The sequence below is a fragment of the Rhinopithecus bieti genome, unplaced genomic scaffold (genome assembly GCF_001698545.2).
Source record: "Rhinopithecus bieti isolate Rb0 unplaced genomic scaffold, ASM169854v2 scaffold_39586, whole genome shotgun sequence".
In the NCBI taxonomy this organism is placed as follows: domain Eukaryota; kingdom Metazoa; phylum Chordata; class Mammalia; order Primates; family Cercopithecidae; genus Rhinopithecus; species Rhinopithecus bieti.
The window spans coordinates 2,915,580-2,931,662 of record NW_016816842.1 but is presented as its reverse complement, the minus strand read 5'-3'; the positions used below and the strand labels follow the sequence as shown (position 1 = coordinate 2,931,662).

The following is a 16,083-nucleotide window of genomic DNA, read 5'->3' as shown; positions in this document are numbered from 1 at the left end:
TGAGACGGAGTCTCGCTCTGTCTCCCGGGCTGGAGTGCAGTGGCCGGATCTCAGCTCACTGCAAGCTCCGCCTCCCGGGTTTACGCCATTCTCCTGTCTCAGCCTCCCGAGTAGCTGGGACTACAGGCGCCCGCCACCTCGCCCGGCTAGTTTTTTTTGTATTTCTTCGGGCGCGGTGGCTCAAGCCTGTAATCCCAGCACTTTGGGAGGCCGAGACGGGCGGATCACGAGGTCAAGAGATCGAGACAATCCTGGCTAACACGGTGAAACCCCATCTCTACTAAAAAATACAAAAGATACAAAAATCCTTAATAAAATGCTAGCTACCTGAATCCAGCAGCACATCAGAAAGACAATACACCATGATCAAGTGGGTTTCATACCAGAAATTGTTTGAAATAAGCATGTCAAATGTGATATATCACATAAACAGAACTAACAACAAAAACAATATGATCATCTTAATAGATGCAGAAAAAGCAGTCAATAGCATCTCTTTGTGATAAAAACCCTCAACAAACTAGACAAAGAAGGGACATACTTCAAAATAAAAGCCATACATGACAAATCCACTACCAACATCTTACTGAATGGGAAAACTTGAAAGTATTTCCCCTGAGAACTGGAACAAGACAAGGATACCCACATTCACCACTTCAGTTTGAAAGCACAGGAAGTCCTAGCCAGAACAGTCAGGCAACTGAAAGAAATAAAAGGCATCCAAATTGGAAAAAGAGGAAGTCAAACTATCACTGTTTGCCAATGATATGATCATATACCTAGAAAACCCTAAAGACTCTTCCAAAAGACTCCTAGATTTGATAAATGAAATCAGGAAACTCTCAGGTTACAAAATCAGTAGCACTGCTCTACACCAACAATGAGAAAGCCGAGAATCAAATGAATAACTCAATCCCCTTTACAATAGCTGCAAAAAAATTAAAATACCTGGGAATATTCTTAACCAAGGAGGTGAAATATCTATACAAGAACTACGAAACACTGCTGAAAGAAGTCATAGATGACACAAACAAGTGGAAACACATTCCATGCTCATAGATTGGAAGAATCAATATTGTGAAAATGACCATACTACCCAAAACAATCTACAGATTCAGTGCAGTTCCTGTCAAAATACCAACATCATTTTTCACAGAATTAGAAAAAAAAAAATCCTAAAATTCATGTGTAACCAAGAAAGAGTCCAAATAGCCAAAGCAATCCTAAGCAAAACAAACAAGTCTGGAGGCATCACATTCCCTGACTTCAAATTATACTGCAAGGTTATAGTTACTAAAACAGCATGGTACTGGTATGAAAGTAGTCAATGGAACAGTCCAATGGAACAGAATAGAGAATTCAGAAATGAGGCCAAATACGTACAACCAACTAATCTTCAACAAAACATACAAAAACATAAATTGGAGAAAGGACACCCTATTTAATAAATGGTTCTGGGAAAACTGGCAAGCCACAAGTAGAAGAATCAAACCGGATACCTATCTCTCACCTTATACAAAAATCAACTCGAGATGGATTAAAGACTTAAATATAAGATCTGAAACCATAAAAGTTCTAGAAGATAATGTCAGAGAAATACTTCTGGACATTGGCCTAGGCAAAGAATTCATGACTAAGACCCCAAAAGCAAATGCAACAAAAGGAAAATAAATAAATGGGACCTAATTAAACAAAAAGCTTCTGTACAGCAAAAGACATAAACATCAGAGTAAACAGCCCACAGAATGGGCAAAAATATTTGCAAGCAAGCTCTGTATCTGACAGGAGACTAATATCTAGAATCTATGAGGAACTCAGACAGATCCGCACAAAAAAAAAACAAACTCATCAAAAAGTGGTCAAATGACATGACCAGAAGACATTTCTCAAAAGAAGACAAACAGCCCCACCCAAAAAAAAAAAAAAAGGAAAAAATGCTCAACATCACTAATCAGGGAAATGCACATTAAAACCACAATTAGATACCACCTTACCCCTGGAAGAATAGCCATTATTAAAAAGTCAAAAAACAATAGATGTTGACATGGATGTAGTGAAAAGGGAATGCTTATACACTGCTGGTAGGAATGTAAGTTAGTACCACCTCTATGCAAAACAGTATGGAGATTCCTTAAAGAACTAAAAGGAGATCTACCATTCAACCCAGCCATCCCACTACTAGTGTCTACCCGAAGGAAAAGAAGTCTTTGTATGAAAAAGACACATGCACATGCACATACATGTTTGTAGCCGCACAGTTTGCAATTCCAAAGATATGGAACCAACCTAAGTACCCATCAACTAATGAGTGGGAAAAGAAAATGAGTACATATACACCATGGAATACTACTCAGCCATAAAAAAGAACAGAATAATGCTTTATACATCAACTTGTAGGGAACTGGAAGCCATTACTCTAAGTGAAGTAACTCAGGAATGGAAAATCAAACACTGTATGTTCTCACTTATAAGTGGGAGCTAAGCTATGAGTAGGCAAAGACAGAGTGGTATAGTGGACTTTGGAGATTCAGAATGGGGAGGATGGCAGTGAGTGAAGGATAACAAACTCCGTATTGGGTACACCATACACTATTCAGGTGGCAGGTGCACCAGAATCTCAGACTTCACCACTATCCAGTTCATCCGTGTAACCAAAAATCATTTGTACCCCAAAAGCTGTTGAAATTCTAAAAAGTTTGTTTTAATTCTTTGTATATTTGGGATAAAATCTTTGAAAATTTTAATAATCTTATTTTAAAAGGAAAATAAGTAAAATTAATTAGAAATAAGTATAATTAATAAGTAAAATTAGTTTTAGGAAATGAGTAAAATCAATTTTAGTAGCATATTGTTTAACCAAGCATATCTAAAACATTATTTCAACATGTAATCAGTATTAAAACTTATTAATGAAATATGTTACAGTCTTTTATTCATATAACATCTTTGATATCCAGTGGATATTTTGCACTTAAAGCACATGTCAATTTGGACATTAAATTTTTACTGGAAATTCTTGATTTCCAGTGGAATTAAGTGGAATACTTTAGATATCACTAAATTTACAGTTTAAAAAGTATTCATTGAGCAATGTCTCTTGTATTGCACTGTTTATCCTAAGTTAAAAATAATTACAGTTTCTGAAATTTTGAATCAACAGATATTTGCTATCATTAGAAAGGATCTTACATTCTATAGGCCATTGTTTGGGGCTTAATTGCAGATCTAACACTTCTGTAGAATACTATTTTTATTATTTTCCTCATAATTTTGAACAAATTCCCATAACTAAAAACAATTCCTTTACCATCTCTTCATCTAAAATGCTTTTATTTTGTACGAGGATCTAAACCATTTTATAGCTGGCCAAATTATAAGTTCAGATCTGTTAAAAATCATTTAAATGTTTGTCCGACATTTAATTCTGATTTCAGGCAACTAATTTTCTTAATTCTTTTTTGATCATTGAAAAGAAATGTCTATAAAACTGACCATGTGTTTGCTAAAATGTCTTTTATTATTATTCAGTTAATTATTCTAAACTTTTTTTCCACAGCAGACATTTTATTTTGCTCTGCTGCAGCGAATTGTAATTGCCATTCGTTGTGGAATTTGCAACATGCCTTCCTCTATTTTGGTCTCTTCTTTCTACAGGAAATATTCAAATACACAAATTACAATGTCACATGTCACATCAGTGTGTAGAAAAAAATAATTAGAACTGAATCCGTTCATTGACACCAAGATCAGTGATGGATTATAATACTAGAGACAACACCTGCCCCAGCATGCACACTATCATAATATCTTAGTGTTGCAGCTGTTCAAGGGAAATGTACTCCTACCAAACAGAGTTATGTTTAATGGAAAAGTACCTTTCACTGCTTCTGCTTCAAGTTTAGGTTTAAATTAGTTAAAATGAAATAAAATTAAAAACTCAGTTCTTTGGTTGCACCAGCCACATTTCAAATGCTATGTAATATTGTTTTTCAGACTTTGGTTTACAGTCAACTAATTCAGTGCTTTGACAGCCATTTTCTTTAAGCAAAATAGAATGGAATAAAATAGAATAGAAAATATTATTTCATCACATGTAATAAGGATACCTTCTTTTAGACTTTTGTTTCAGTATATATGTTGCATATATATGGGTAGGTCACAAAGTAAAAATAAATTTCTCACTAAAAATAAAGTAAAAAGTTTTTGAAAATCACTTCTCTGTAGCACATAGTGCATTGCCTTTCACATAATAGGTTTTAAAAAAAGTTAGGTTGAATTGTGATTAGTGGCACACATTTGTAAAATGACAGTTTAAAATGATTGCTTTTTCAATGGCAACAAAAGCCAAAATTGACAAATGGGATCTAATTAAACTAAAGAGCTTCTGCACAGCAAAAGAAACTACCGTCAGAGTGAACAGGCAGCCTACAGAATGGGAGAAAATTTTTGCAATCTACTCATCTAACAAAGGGCTAATATCCAGAACCTACAGAGAACTCAAACAAATGTACAAGAAAAAAACAACCGCATCAAGAAGTGGGCAAAGGATATGAACAGACACTTCTCAAAAGAAGACATTTATGCAGCCAACAGACACATGAAAAAATGCTCATCATCAGTAGCCATCAGAGAAATGCTAATCAAAACCACAGTGAGATACCATCTCACACCAGGTAGAATGACGATCATTAAAAAGTCAGGAAACAACAGGTGCTGGAGAGGATGTGGAGAAATAGGAATGCTTTTACACTGTTGGTGGGACTGTAAACTAGTTCAACCATTGTGGAAAACAGTGTGGCGATTCCTCAAGGATCTAGAACTAGAAATACATTTGACCCAGCCATCCCATTACTGGGTATATACCCAAAGGATTGTAAATCATGCTGCTATAAAGACACATGCACACGTATGTTTATTGCGGCACTATTCACAATAGCAAAGACTTGGAACCAACCCAAATGTCCGTCGGTGACAGACTGGATTAAGAAAACGTGGCACATATACACCATGGAATACTATGCAGCCATAAAAAAGGATGAATTCGTGTCCTTTGTAGGGACATGGGTGCAGCTGGAAACCATCATTCTCAGCAAACTATCGCAAGAACAGAAAACCAAACACCGCATGTTCTCACTCATAGGTGGGAATTGAACAATGAGAACATTTGGACACAGGAAGGGGAACATCACACACTGGGACCTTTGTGGGGTTGGGGGAGTGGGGAGGGATAGCATGAGGAGATATACCTAATGTAAATGACAAATTAATGGGTGCAGCACACCAACATGGCACAATACATATGTAACAAACCTGCACATTGTGCACATGTACCCTAGAACTTAAAGTATAATAAAAATAAAAAATAAATAAAATGATCGCTTTTTAAAAACAATGCCACTTAAGTAAACTTTTGTCCATGCAAACCTAGCTGCAGATGATAGATAGCAATAGAGAAAGGTAGAGAGGTAGATTGGGGTCATATTATGACATACTAATAATTTTGGACTATTCTGTAGGAAATAATGAGTCACTGAAGCATTTTAAGCCAAGGAGTTATGTACAAGATTGTTCTGACAAGGAAAAACAGTTAACTTAAAATTGTCCCTCCAACCACTTTGTCTTGTGTTTACTTCTAATTACCCTGGAGTCAAACTCTTCATTCTGTTTAAACCATAAAGTATAAGATCTTCCTTCTCTATAAAAAGTCCTTTTCACCAGTACCTAACATTCCTTTGTCTTTTATTGCTTACCGTGCATGATTGCCAGCTTCTACCTTTGGGCTTTCCTGGGGAGTTCTCTGGGCCTGCCATGCCCCATTCCCTTCCTACCAGTGTAATTAACCCCAGTCTCTCATAGAATTCCTGAAATCATTGCTTCCTGGGTCAGATTATTTGCCAGCACGTGAACACATGTATTAATCTATTTTTTCGTCGTTTGTATTTCCTTCTCTCATTTCCCTCCCTGAACCCAGGCCACTTCTCAAATGCCTTTAATGTGTATCTCTTTGTCTCTGTACTTTTGCAGTATATGTACTGTTTTGTATGCATCTATGTTTAATTCATCTAAATTATGACATACTGTGGATGTCATTCTGTTTGACATTTTTTACTAAGTACTACATGGGTTTTATTTTTTAACTTTTCATTTTGGAATGTTACAATAATATACGAAGGTAGAATAGTATAACCCCTATAACTCGGTATTGACAATTGTCAGTCAGTTTACAACCAGTCTTGTTTCATCTTTGTACCACCCACTTCCCACTTCCCACCTTCCTGCATCGTGAAACAAATCCCAGATGACAACTCCATTTCATCTAGAAATATTTCAGTATGTGCAATATTTGTCAAAAATAGACTCTGTTTAACATAAATATAGTACCGTTATTTTAACTAAAAACTTTTAAATAATAATTTGCTAATATCAAATCAGTATTTAAATTTTCAATTATCTCATAAACATTTAACAGTTTGTTTGAACAGTTTCTATATTAGGTCCACACATTGCAATTGGTCCAAAGTGCCTTAGAATCTATAGATTTCCTTGACATGGCTTTTTGTTTCTTATAATTTAATTGTTGAGGAGCCAGCATTTTTATTCCCAACGTCTGGATTTTGTTGATTTCCTCATTGTATAGTTTGACATGTTCCCCTCTCCTTTGTGTTCCCTGTAAATTGTTAACTAGAAGTATGTTGTGATTCAGGTTTTATTTTTGCTTTTGTTTTTGTTTTACAAGACTACTTCATAAGTGATGCTGCCTCCTTTCATCAGGAGGCATGTAATGTCTGGACAACTCTCATTTTGTGATGTTAGCACTCTGTTTCAAGGTGCACCCCTGCTGCCGTGTGTACACCTAGTTCTTTGTACTCCGTGGCATTAATTTATCACATTTCGTCTACTTATTCTCATTGTGTACCCAGATTGCCTCCAGTTTGTTGTTACCACAAACACTACTGCAGTGACATCCTCATGCACGTCACCATAGACCTGAAAATTTATTTGGAAAATAGACCCTGTAACATGACTGCTAGGTCATAAAATAGTCTAAGCTTGATTTGTCAAGTACTGCCAGATTGCAGTGACATGATCATAGCACACAGTAACCACCTGCCTCAGCCTCCCAATTAGCTGGGATTACAGATGCACACCACTGTACCCAGCTAATTTTTAAATATTTTTATAGAGATGAGGTCTCATTATCTTGCCCAGGCTGGTCTCAAACTCCTGTCCTCAAGTGATTCTCCTACCTCGGTCTCCCAAAGTGCTGAGATTACAGGCATGAGCCACCATGCCTGGCCAGAGCTTTTTTTAAACTACCTACTCATTTGATGAAATAATATTGGTTATCTGTATAATAAACATTGAGAATTTTAAACAATATGAACAAAATATTTTCTTGTAAAATAAAAAATTTCAAGAAGTGAGCCGGGTGCTGTGGCTCACGCCTGTAATCCCAGCACTTTGGGAGGCCGAGGTGGGTGCATCACCTGAGGTCAGGAGTTCGAGACCAGCCTGGCCAACATGGTGAAACCCTGTCTCTACTAAAAATACAAAAATTAGCTGGGTGTGCTGGTAGGTGCCTGTAATTCCAGCTATTTGGGAGGCTGAGGCAGGAGAATCACTTGAGCCAGGGAGGCAGAGGTTGCAGTGAGCTGAGATCACACCATTGCACTCCAGCCTGGGCAACAAGAGTGGAACTCCATCTTAAAAAAAAAATTTTTCAGAAGCTTGAATTTATTAACTCACAGATTTTTTATTAACTGACAGACTTTTTCTTTTATAAAGCTTGCCACTTTGAACTTCTTGAAGAATAACTATATATGTATATACATGTATATACACACATATGTGTATATATTCATATGTATATATACATATATGTGCATATGTATATATATATATACGTATATATTTTTTAACTTTTAGGCTCGGGGTACATGTGCAGATTTGTTACATGGGTAAGTTACATGTCATGGGGGTTTGATGTACAGATTATTTTGTCACCTAGATAATAAGCATAGTATCCAATAGGTAGTTTTTCTGTCCTCACCCTCCTCCCACCCTGCACCCTCAAGTTGGTCCCAGTGTCTGTTGTTCCCTTCTTTTTGTCCATATGTACTTGATGTTTAGCTCCCACTTGTAAGTGAGAACATGTAGTATTTGCTTTTCTGTTCCTGTGTTAGTTTACTTAGGATAATGGCCTCTTGCTCCATTCGTGTTGCTGCAAAGGTTGTGATCTTATTCCTTTTTTATGTCTGAGGAGTATTATATGGTGTATTTGTACCACATTTTCTTTATCCAGTCTACCATTGATGAGAATTTAGGTTGATTCCATGTCTTTGCTATTGTAAATAGTGCTGCAGTGAATACACACGTGCATGTGTCTTTATACTAGAATGATTTATATTCCTTTGGGTATATACCCAATAATGGATTGCTGGGTCAAATGGTAATTCTCTTTTAAGTTCTTTTAGAAATTGCCAAACTGCCTTCCTTGGTGGCTGAACCAATTTACACTTCGACCAGCAGTGTATATGCATTCCCTTTTCTCTGCTACCTTCCCAGCATGTTGTTATTAATATTATTATTATTATTATTATTTTTAGTTTTTAATAATGGCTATTCTGTAGATATTTTCTGATTCTGGTGTTCCAGTTTCCAAATGACATACATTTTTCATGACTATGTTTATTCTAGATTTTTAATTTGTTGCAATGTTTCCTTTTATTTCTCATTCACAGCAATTTTAGATTTTTGATGATTGCTTTAGCATATGCCATACCACTTGGTGTATTTGCTGGCTGGTCTGGAGTTCTGGACTTAATTTTAACACCAGCGCATGTCAGCCAAGTAAGTATTTTATTTCTTTATATGTTGTAGATATTTTCATTCATTTAATTTATAAATACTGGTTACGTGTTCTTGGTTTTAGCTTCAAGGACTGGGTAAAACATTGTCCTGTACCATTGTTGCAAAAGCAAGATCTTTATGGAATAGGTAAAAAATAGTGTTGATTTTCCTCCTTGATTTTGACAATAGTTTTGAATTTCGCATTTCTCTGGGCATTATTAATGATACTACTGGCTTTTTAAGAAAGGAAAGAAATCTTAGTTTTGTTGACTCCATTCTTTATCCTTTCTTCATACCTTATAAAGAAGACTAAGATCCCATCATCAGTTATATAGCTATTTCTTCATCTAGTTTCTGACCTTCTCTATGGGCTCTAAATAAGGGTATTTCATTTCTTTAAAAATAACCATTTCGTCTACATGCTTGATGCCATCCATTCCTTCTCTTTGCTTCCAGATAGCATGGTAGAAAAGAGGAGAGAGAAATTTGGAGAGGTAAATAGAAGAAAAAACACTGATGTGATATTCTATGAGTAAAAAAATAAAAAACACAATTTGTCTATTCTTTTAATGAACATTTGGATTGTTAACTATTTTTGACAACCACAAACAATGCTATATTAACGCTCTCATACATGTCTCTATGCACTTCTATACACATTTCTAATGGATACATATCTAGGAATGGAACTGCTGGTTATAGTGTATGCTACTTTGGTAGATGATGCCAAACTTCTCCAAAGTGGTGGTATCCATGTATAATCCTACCAGCAATACATGAAATTTCTCATCATCCCACATCATTTGCCACTTGTGTGATAATATTAGTCTTTTTCACTTTAGACATGCTGATAGTTGTGCAGTTGTATGCCATCATAGTGACTTCTGTGGTGTCTTTTCAGTGTGAATTGGATATTTTGAATATCCTTTTCTGGTGACATACCAGTTTGAGTCTCTTGCCCACTATTGGGCTACCTTTTTCTTACCAATATGTAAAGAAGAGAGCTGTGCAGAAGGGAACTCCCCAGAGGACTTTGTGGGGACTCCAGTAATCTTTGGCTGAGAAATGGGCTGCACATATAAAGGGCAAAGCTACTAGAGGCTTAACAGAGAGAATGGTATGGATTGAAAGCAGAACAAAGATAGAAGAGGTCAAGCATTGTCTTGGAGTTCTGGCCCAGTCAAACTGTAGAATCAAGGACCATGTCCTAGATAAAGTCTTACTCTAGTTTAGACCCATCATAAACAAAGACAAAAATCTGAAAAGGAGACACTTTGGAGATCTATCCTTATAAAGCACAAAATGAGGCCTACACATCCTCAAGGTGATCAAGCAATAATTGAACTGCCTACAAGAACAAAAGTCAACCATTTTAGAAAAAATAAAAGAATCTAGAATTTATTGTATCATCCACAACATACAGTATAAAATTTTTTTTTTTTTTTGACGGGGTCTTGCTCTGTCGCCCAGGCTGGAGTGCAGTGGCGCGATCTCGGCTCACTGCAAGCTCCGCCTCCTGGTTCACGCCATTCTCCTGCCTCAGCCTCCCAAGTAGCTGGGACTGCAGGTGCCCGCCACTAGGCCCAGCTAATTTTTTTTGTATTTTTAGTAAAGACGGGGTTTCACCGTGTTAGCCAGGATGGTCTCAATCCCCTGACCTCGTGATCTGCCCACCTTGGCCTCCCAAAGTGCTGGGATTATAGGAGTGAGCCACCGCGCCCGGCCCAGTATACAATTTTTTTTAAAAAATGCATTAGACATGTAAAGAAACAGGAAAGTGTGACCCCTATTTGGCCAGGTGCAGTGGTCTCAAAAAATAAATAAATAAAAGTTAAAAAATTTACAAAGCGATCGTTAGAAACCAACTTTTAGAAACTCTAGATGTTGGATTTAGCAGACTGAGGCTGTAATGCAGAAAAGATAAAGATAAATCTTTGCTTGCTCCAAGTTCATAAATATGTTATCTTGTACAACTATGTCATCCTGTATAGTAGCTACTAGCCACATTCAAAATAAACTTCAAACTTAATTTGAAATTTAAACCAATTGAAATGAAATAAAAGTAAAAAATAACTTCCTTAGTTGTGTAGCACTTTTCAAGTGCAGGATAGCCACATGAGACTAATAGCTACCATGTTGCATGATGTAGATAGAGAACATTTCTATCATCAAAGAAAGTTCTATTGGACAGTGCTGTTCCAGAGCTTTGTTCTTTTACCTGTCACATTTACCTAGAATTTAAACCTAGAATTGATTTTGTACTTATTATAAGATAGGGGTTAAGTTTCTTTTTTCCCCATAGATATTTGTTAACCTAGGATCAGTGTTTGAAAAGATCATTTTTTTCCTTCACTGCCCTCTATTAATCTTTGTTGTAAGCAAGTTTCCTTATATATACGGGTGTATTTCTAGACTTGATTCCTTTAGTCTCTTTGTCCCTACACCAATACCAAATTGTGTTATTTATACTAGTGTTATAAATAAGTACTAGTTTTGATATTTAGTAAATATCCCCCTTTATTGGGATTTCTATTAGAGTGTTTATATCTACAGATCATTTTCAAAATTAACTGCTTTCTAACTGAGTTTTCTGAACCTTGATCATTATATTTCTCCTCATTTACTTAGGTCCCAATGTCTCTGAGTGATGCTTTATAATTTTCAGCAAAGATACTTCTGTGTGTTTGTTAGCTTTATTCTCAGGTATTTGATACTTTTTGAAGCTATTGAAATCAGCAGCTTTTAACATTTTATTTTATTTTTCTTATTTTTAAAATTGATATGTAATTGTTGCACATTTTGGGGGGATATATAATATTTTGATACCTGTACACAGTGTGTAATGATCAAATTGGTAAGAGTGCTATCCACCACCTCAAACATTTATTTTTTCTTTGTGTTGGGAACCTTACAACTCTTCTAGCTATTTTGAAATGTACAGTAAGTTATTGTTATCTGTAATTTCCCTACTGTATTATTGAGTACTAGAACTCACTCTTTCTATCTAACTGTATTTTTGTACCCCTTAACCAACTTCTCTTCATCCTCCCACCCTTCTTCATCAGTAGCTGGTAACTATTATTCTACGTTCTGCTTTCCTGAAATCCACCTTTTTAGTTCCCACATATGAGTGAAAACGTGCAATATTTGTTTTTCTGTATTTGGCTTATTTCAGTTAACATGATTTCACTTAACATCCATGTTGCTGCAAATAACAGGATTTCATTCTTTTTTGTGACTGAATGATATTCCATTGTGTATATATCCAATATTTTCTTGATGTAGTCATCTGTTGATGACACTTAGGTTGTTTCCAAACCTTGGCTATTGTGAATAGTGCTGCAATAAACATGGGAGTGCAGATTTCTTTTTTATATACTGATTTCCTTTCTGTTGGGTATATATCCAGAAATGGGATTGCGACATCATATGGTAGTTCTATTTTTCGTTTTCTAAGGAACCTCTGTACTGTTTTCCATAATGGCTGTACTTCTTTAATTCCCACCAGCAGTGTCCAAGCACTCCCCCTTCTCTGCATCCTTGTCAGCATTTGTTACTTTTTGTCTTTTTGGTGATAGCTATCCTAACTGGGGTGAGATGCTATTCATTGTGGTTTTGATGTGCATTTCCCTGATTATTAGTGATGTTGAACATTTCTTTTTGTATATTTGTTGGCCATTGTGTGTCTTCTTTTGAGAAATGTCTATTCAGGTATTTTGCCCGTTTTTTAATTGGATTGGTTTTTTTGCTGTTGAGTTGTTTGGGTTCCTTATAGATAGTGGTTATTAATCCCTAATTGGATGTGTAGTTTGTGAATATTTCTCCCATTCTGTAAGTTTTCTCTTCCCTCTATTGTTTCCTTTACTGTTCAGAAGCCTTTTAGTCTTATGTAATCCCATTTGTGTAATTTTGCTTTTGTTGCCTGTCTTTTGAGGCTGTATTCAAAAAATCTTTGTCCAGACCAGTGTCCTGTAGTGTTCCCCCAATGTTTTCTTTTCTTTTTTTTTTTTTTTTTTTTTTTTGAGACGGAGTCTCGCTCTGTGGCCGAGGCTGGAGTGCAGTGGCCCGATCTCAGCTCACTGCAAGCTCCGCCTGCCGGGTTCACGCCATTCTCCCGTCTCAGCCTCCCGAGTAGCTGGGACTACAGGTGCCCGCCACCTCGCCCGGCTAGTTTTTTGTATTTTAGTAGAGACAGGGTTTCACCATGTTAGCCAGGATGGTCTCGATCTCCTGACCTCGTGATCCGCCCGTCTCGGCCTCCCAAAGTGCTGGAATTACAGGCTTGAGCCACCGCACCCGGCAATGTTTTCTTTTAGTAGTTTCGTAGTTTCAAGTCTTACATTGAACCCTTTTCCCTTTTAGGGGGAAAAAAAAAAGTGCAACTCGCTGCCAGCACTCATTTAATTTTATATAAACATGCTCTTTGATGCTGAAACAAATCTGACTGGCTTTCAATATGAAAATATAAAAACTGTTCTTGGAGTTATTTCTAAATAGAACTAACATCAGAATCATCTGAATCATCAGAATCGTCTATCAGATTCCTCAAATGAATCTCTAGCCAATGACTGTTTGAGAACGATGTTAACATCACATGTAGGAATGCTCCTTTTTCTAGGATTTGACATTTTCAGCAGTTGAGAATTACTGTGTTTTGTAAATGGAAATACCACTACTAAAAACAGAATGCTATAAGTAGAATGATGTCTTTTGTCTCCAAAGTTGATATACTAAGAGTGATGTGAAAATAGTCATAAAAGCAAGATAGTTCATGGCGAAGATATCTTGGGGTAAATGCTGCAGCTGCAAAAGCGCCTCTGGCGACTACTCTCAGGGCAAACGGGAAAAGGATTAAATCTTTAATCCATTTTGAGTTGATTTTTTTTTTTTTGATACAGTATCTTGCTCTCTTGCCCAGGCTGGAGTGCAGTGGCAGAAGCATGGCTCACTGAAGCCTCAGCTTCTTGGGTTTAAATGATCCTCCCACCTCAGCCTCCCAAGTAGCTAGGACTACAGGTGCACGCCACCATGCCCAGCTAATTTTTTAAAGTTTTGTAGCGACAAAGTCTCTATGTTTCCCAGGCTGGTCTGGAACTCCTGAGCTCAAACAGTCCTTGCACTTTGGCCTCCCAAAGTGTGGGCCGTGTTGGGCCATCTTTGTGTTTTAATTGGAGTATTTAGTGCATTTATATTTAATATAATTACTGACAAGTTTGGGTTTAGACCCTACCATCTTACTATTGGTCTTTATTTTGTTCAGCCCTTTCTATTCTTTTTGCCTTCTTTCTTACCTTCTGGATTAAGTATTTTTTATTACTTCAATTTCCCCTGACTCTGTTAGGTTGGCAGTTATAGACTCTTTTACTATTTAATGATTACCCTAAAAAGTACAGAATGCACACTTGACTTATCAAATTGGAATTTTACCTTTTCTATGATAATCTAAGGTTTTTAGAACCCTTTAACTTCATTTAACCCTCTCCCATCTTTTGGGCTGTTACTGTCATATATTTTAACTGCTTAAGACATTATTGTTTATACAGTTGATATTCATTGACTCAAATTTATCTTCATATTTATTCATTTTGTTCTTTATTTCTTTATCTTCAGTCTTCAAATCTGTAATCATCTTTCTTCTATCTAAAGAGCACCCATTAGTGTTTTTGTTTGGTTATTGTACAGGTCTGTGGGTGACAAATTCTTTAGTTTGGGGTTTGCATTTTAGTTTATTGTTTGTTTTGGTCTAAAAATGTCTTCATTTTATCTTCATTTTTAAAGTTTTTATCTTGTTGGGCATAGAATTATTGGTTGGCAGTCATTTTCTTTTGGTTCTTTGAAAAAAAAATTCCATTTTCTTCTGGCTTCCATTGTTTTAATTCAGAAGTCAGCTCTCAAATTTAAAAGCTGGCTGCTTTTAAGATTTTCTGTTTATCGTCGGTTTCAGCAGTTTTGCTTTGATTTGATACAACTCGGTGGCATTCTTTTTCTAAATTTATTCTACTTGAGGTTTACATAACTTACTGAATGTTGTCTTGTTAGCTTGATGTCTCTCATTAATTTCTGAAAATTTCTAGTCAGTGTTTCTTCAAAACTTGTGCTCTGTTTTCTCTAATTTCCTTTGGGTATTCTAACTATATACATTATACCTTTACAGTGTATTCTCTAAGTCTCTTAACTCTGTTTTTGGAATTTTCCACTCTTTTACCTTTCTTTTCTTCACCCCCCCCCCCCCCCTCCTTTTTTTTTTTTTTTTTTTTTTTTTTTTTTTTTTTTTTTTTTTTGAGACGGAGTCTCTCTCTGTTGCCCAGGCTGGAGTGCAGTTGTGCGGTCTTGGCTCACTGCAACCTCTACCTCCCAGGCTCATGCCATTCTCCTGCCTCAGCCTCCCGAGCAGCTGGGACTACAGGCGCCCGCCACCACGCCCGGCCAATTTTTTTTATTTTTAGTAGAGACAGGGTTTCACCGTGTTCGCCAGGATGGTCTCGATCTCCTGACCTCGTGATCTGCCCACTTCGGCCTCCCAAAGTGCTGGGATTACAGGCGTGAGCCGCCGAGCCCGGCCATCACCCACTTTTTTGTTGTTGTTGTTGTTGTTATGACATATTCTTTTTCCTTCCTATGCTTCAGACTGGATATTTTAGCTATCTTTTCTTCCAACTCACTATTTCAGTTTTCAACTCTATCAAATAGGCTATTAAATTCATCTATGAGTTACTTTAAATTTTATAAAATTTGTCTTTGGTTCTTTTTTTTTTTTTTTTTTTGAGATAGAGTCTTGCCCTGTCACCCAGTCTAGAGTGCAGCAGCTTGATCAGTTCACTGAAACCTCTGCCTCCCAGGTTCAAGCAGTCCTCCTGCCTCAGCCTCCCCAGTACCTGGGACTACAGGCGCACACAACCATACCCAGCTCATTTTTGTATTTTTAGTAGAGATGGGGTTTCGCCATGTTAGCCAGGCTGGTCTTGAACTCCTGACCTCAGGTGATTCGCCTACTTCGGCTTCCCAAAGTGCTGGGATTACAGGCATGAGCCACCACCAAAGAAACCAGTCTTTGGTTCTTTTTTATAGTTGACAGATTTCAGCAGAAATGCTTGATCTTATTTTTTTCTCTATTAAAAATAGTTACTTCAAATTTGTATCTCATAATTCCATTATCTTGGTCCCTTGTAGGTCTATGTATATGTTTGATATTTGGTAATTTTAAAAAATCTCGGCCGGGCGCGGTGGCTCAAG

The 16,083-nt window shown here is 36.7% G+C and overlaps 1 protein-coding gene across 1 annotated transcript in view; it reads left to right on the top strand.

The window, feature by feature from the left end:
- Nucleotides 1–16,083, top strand: part of SLC49A4 (solute carrier family 49 member 4) — an 85,752-nt gene that overhangs the window by 40,921 nt on the left and 28,748 nt on the right. The window contains exon 5 of the mRNA XM_017855360.1: nt 8,742–8,850. Within this exon, the coding sequence (XP_017710849.1) occupies nt 8,742–8,850 (109 nt within the window). The remainder of the gene's footprint in view (nt 1–8,741; nt 8,851–16,083) is intronic.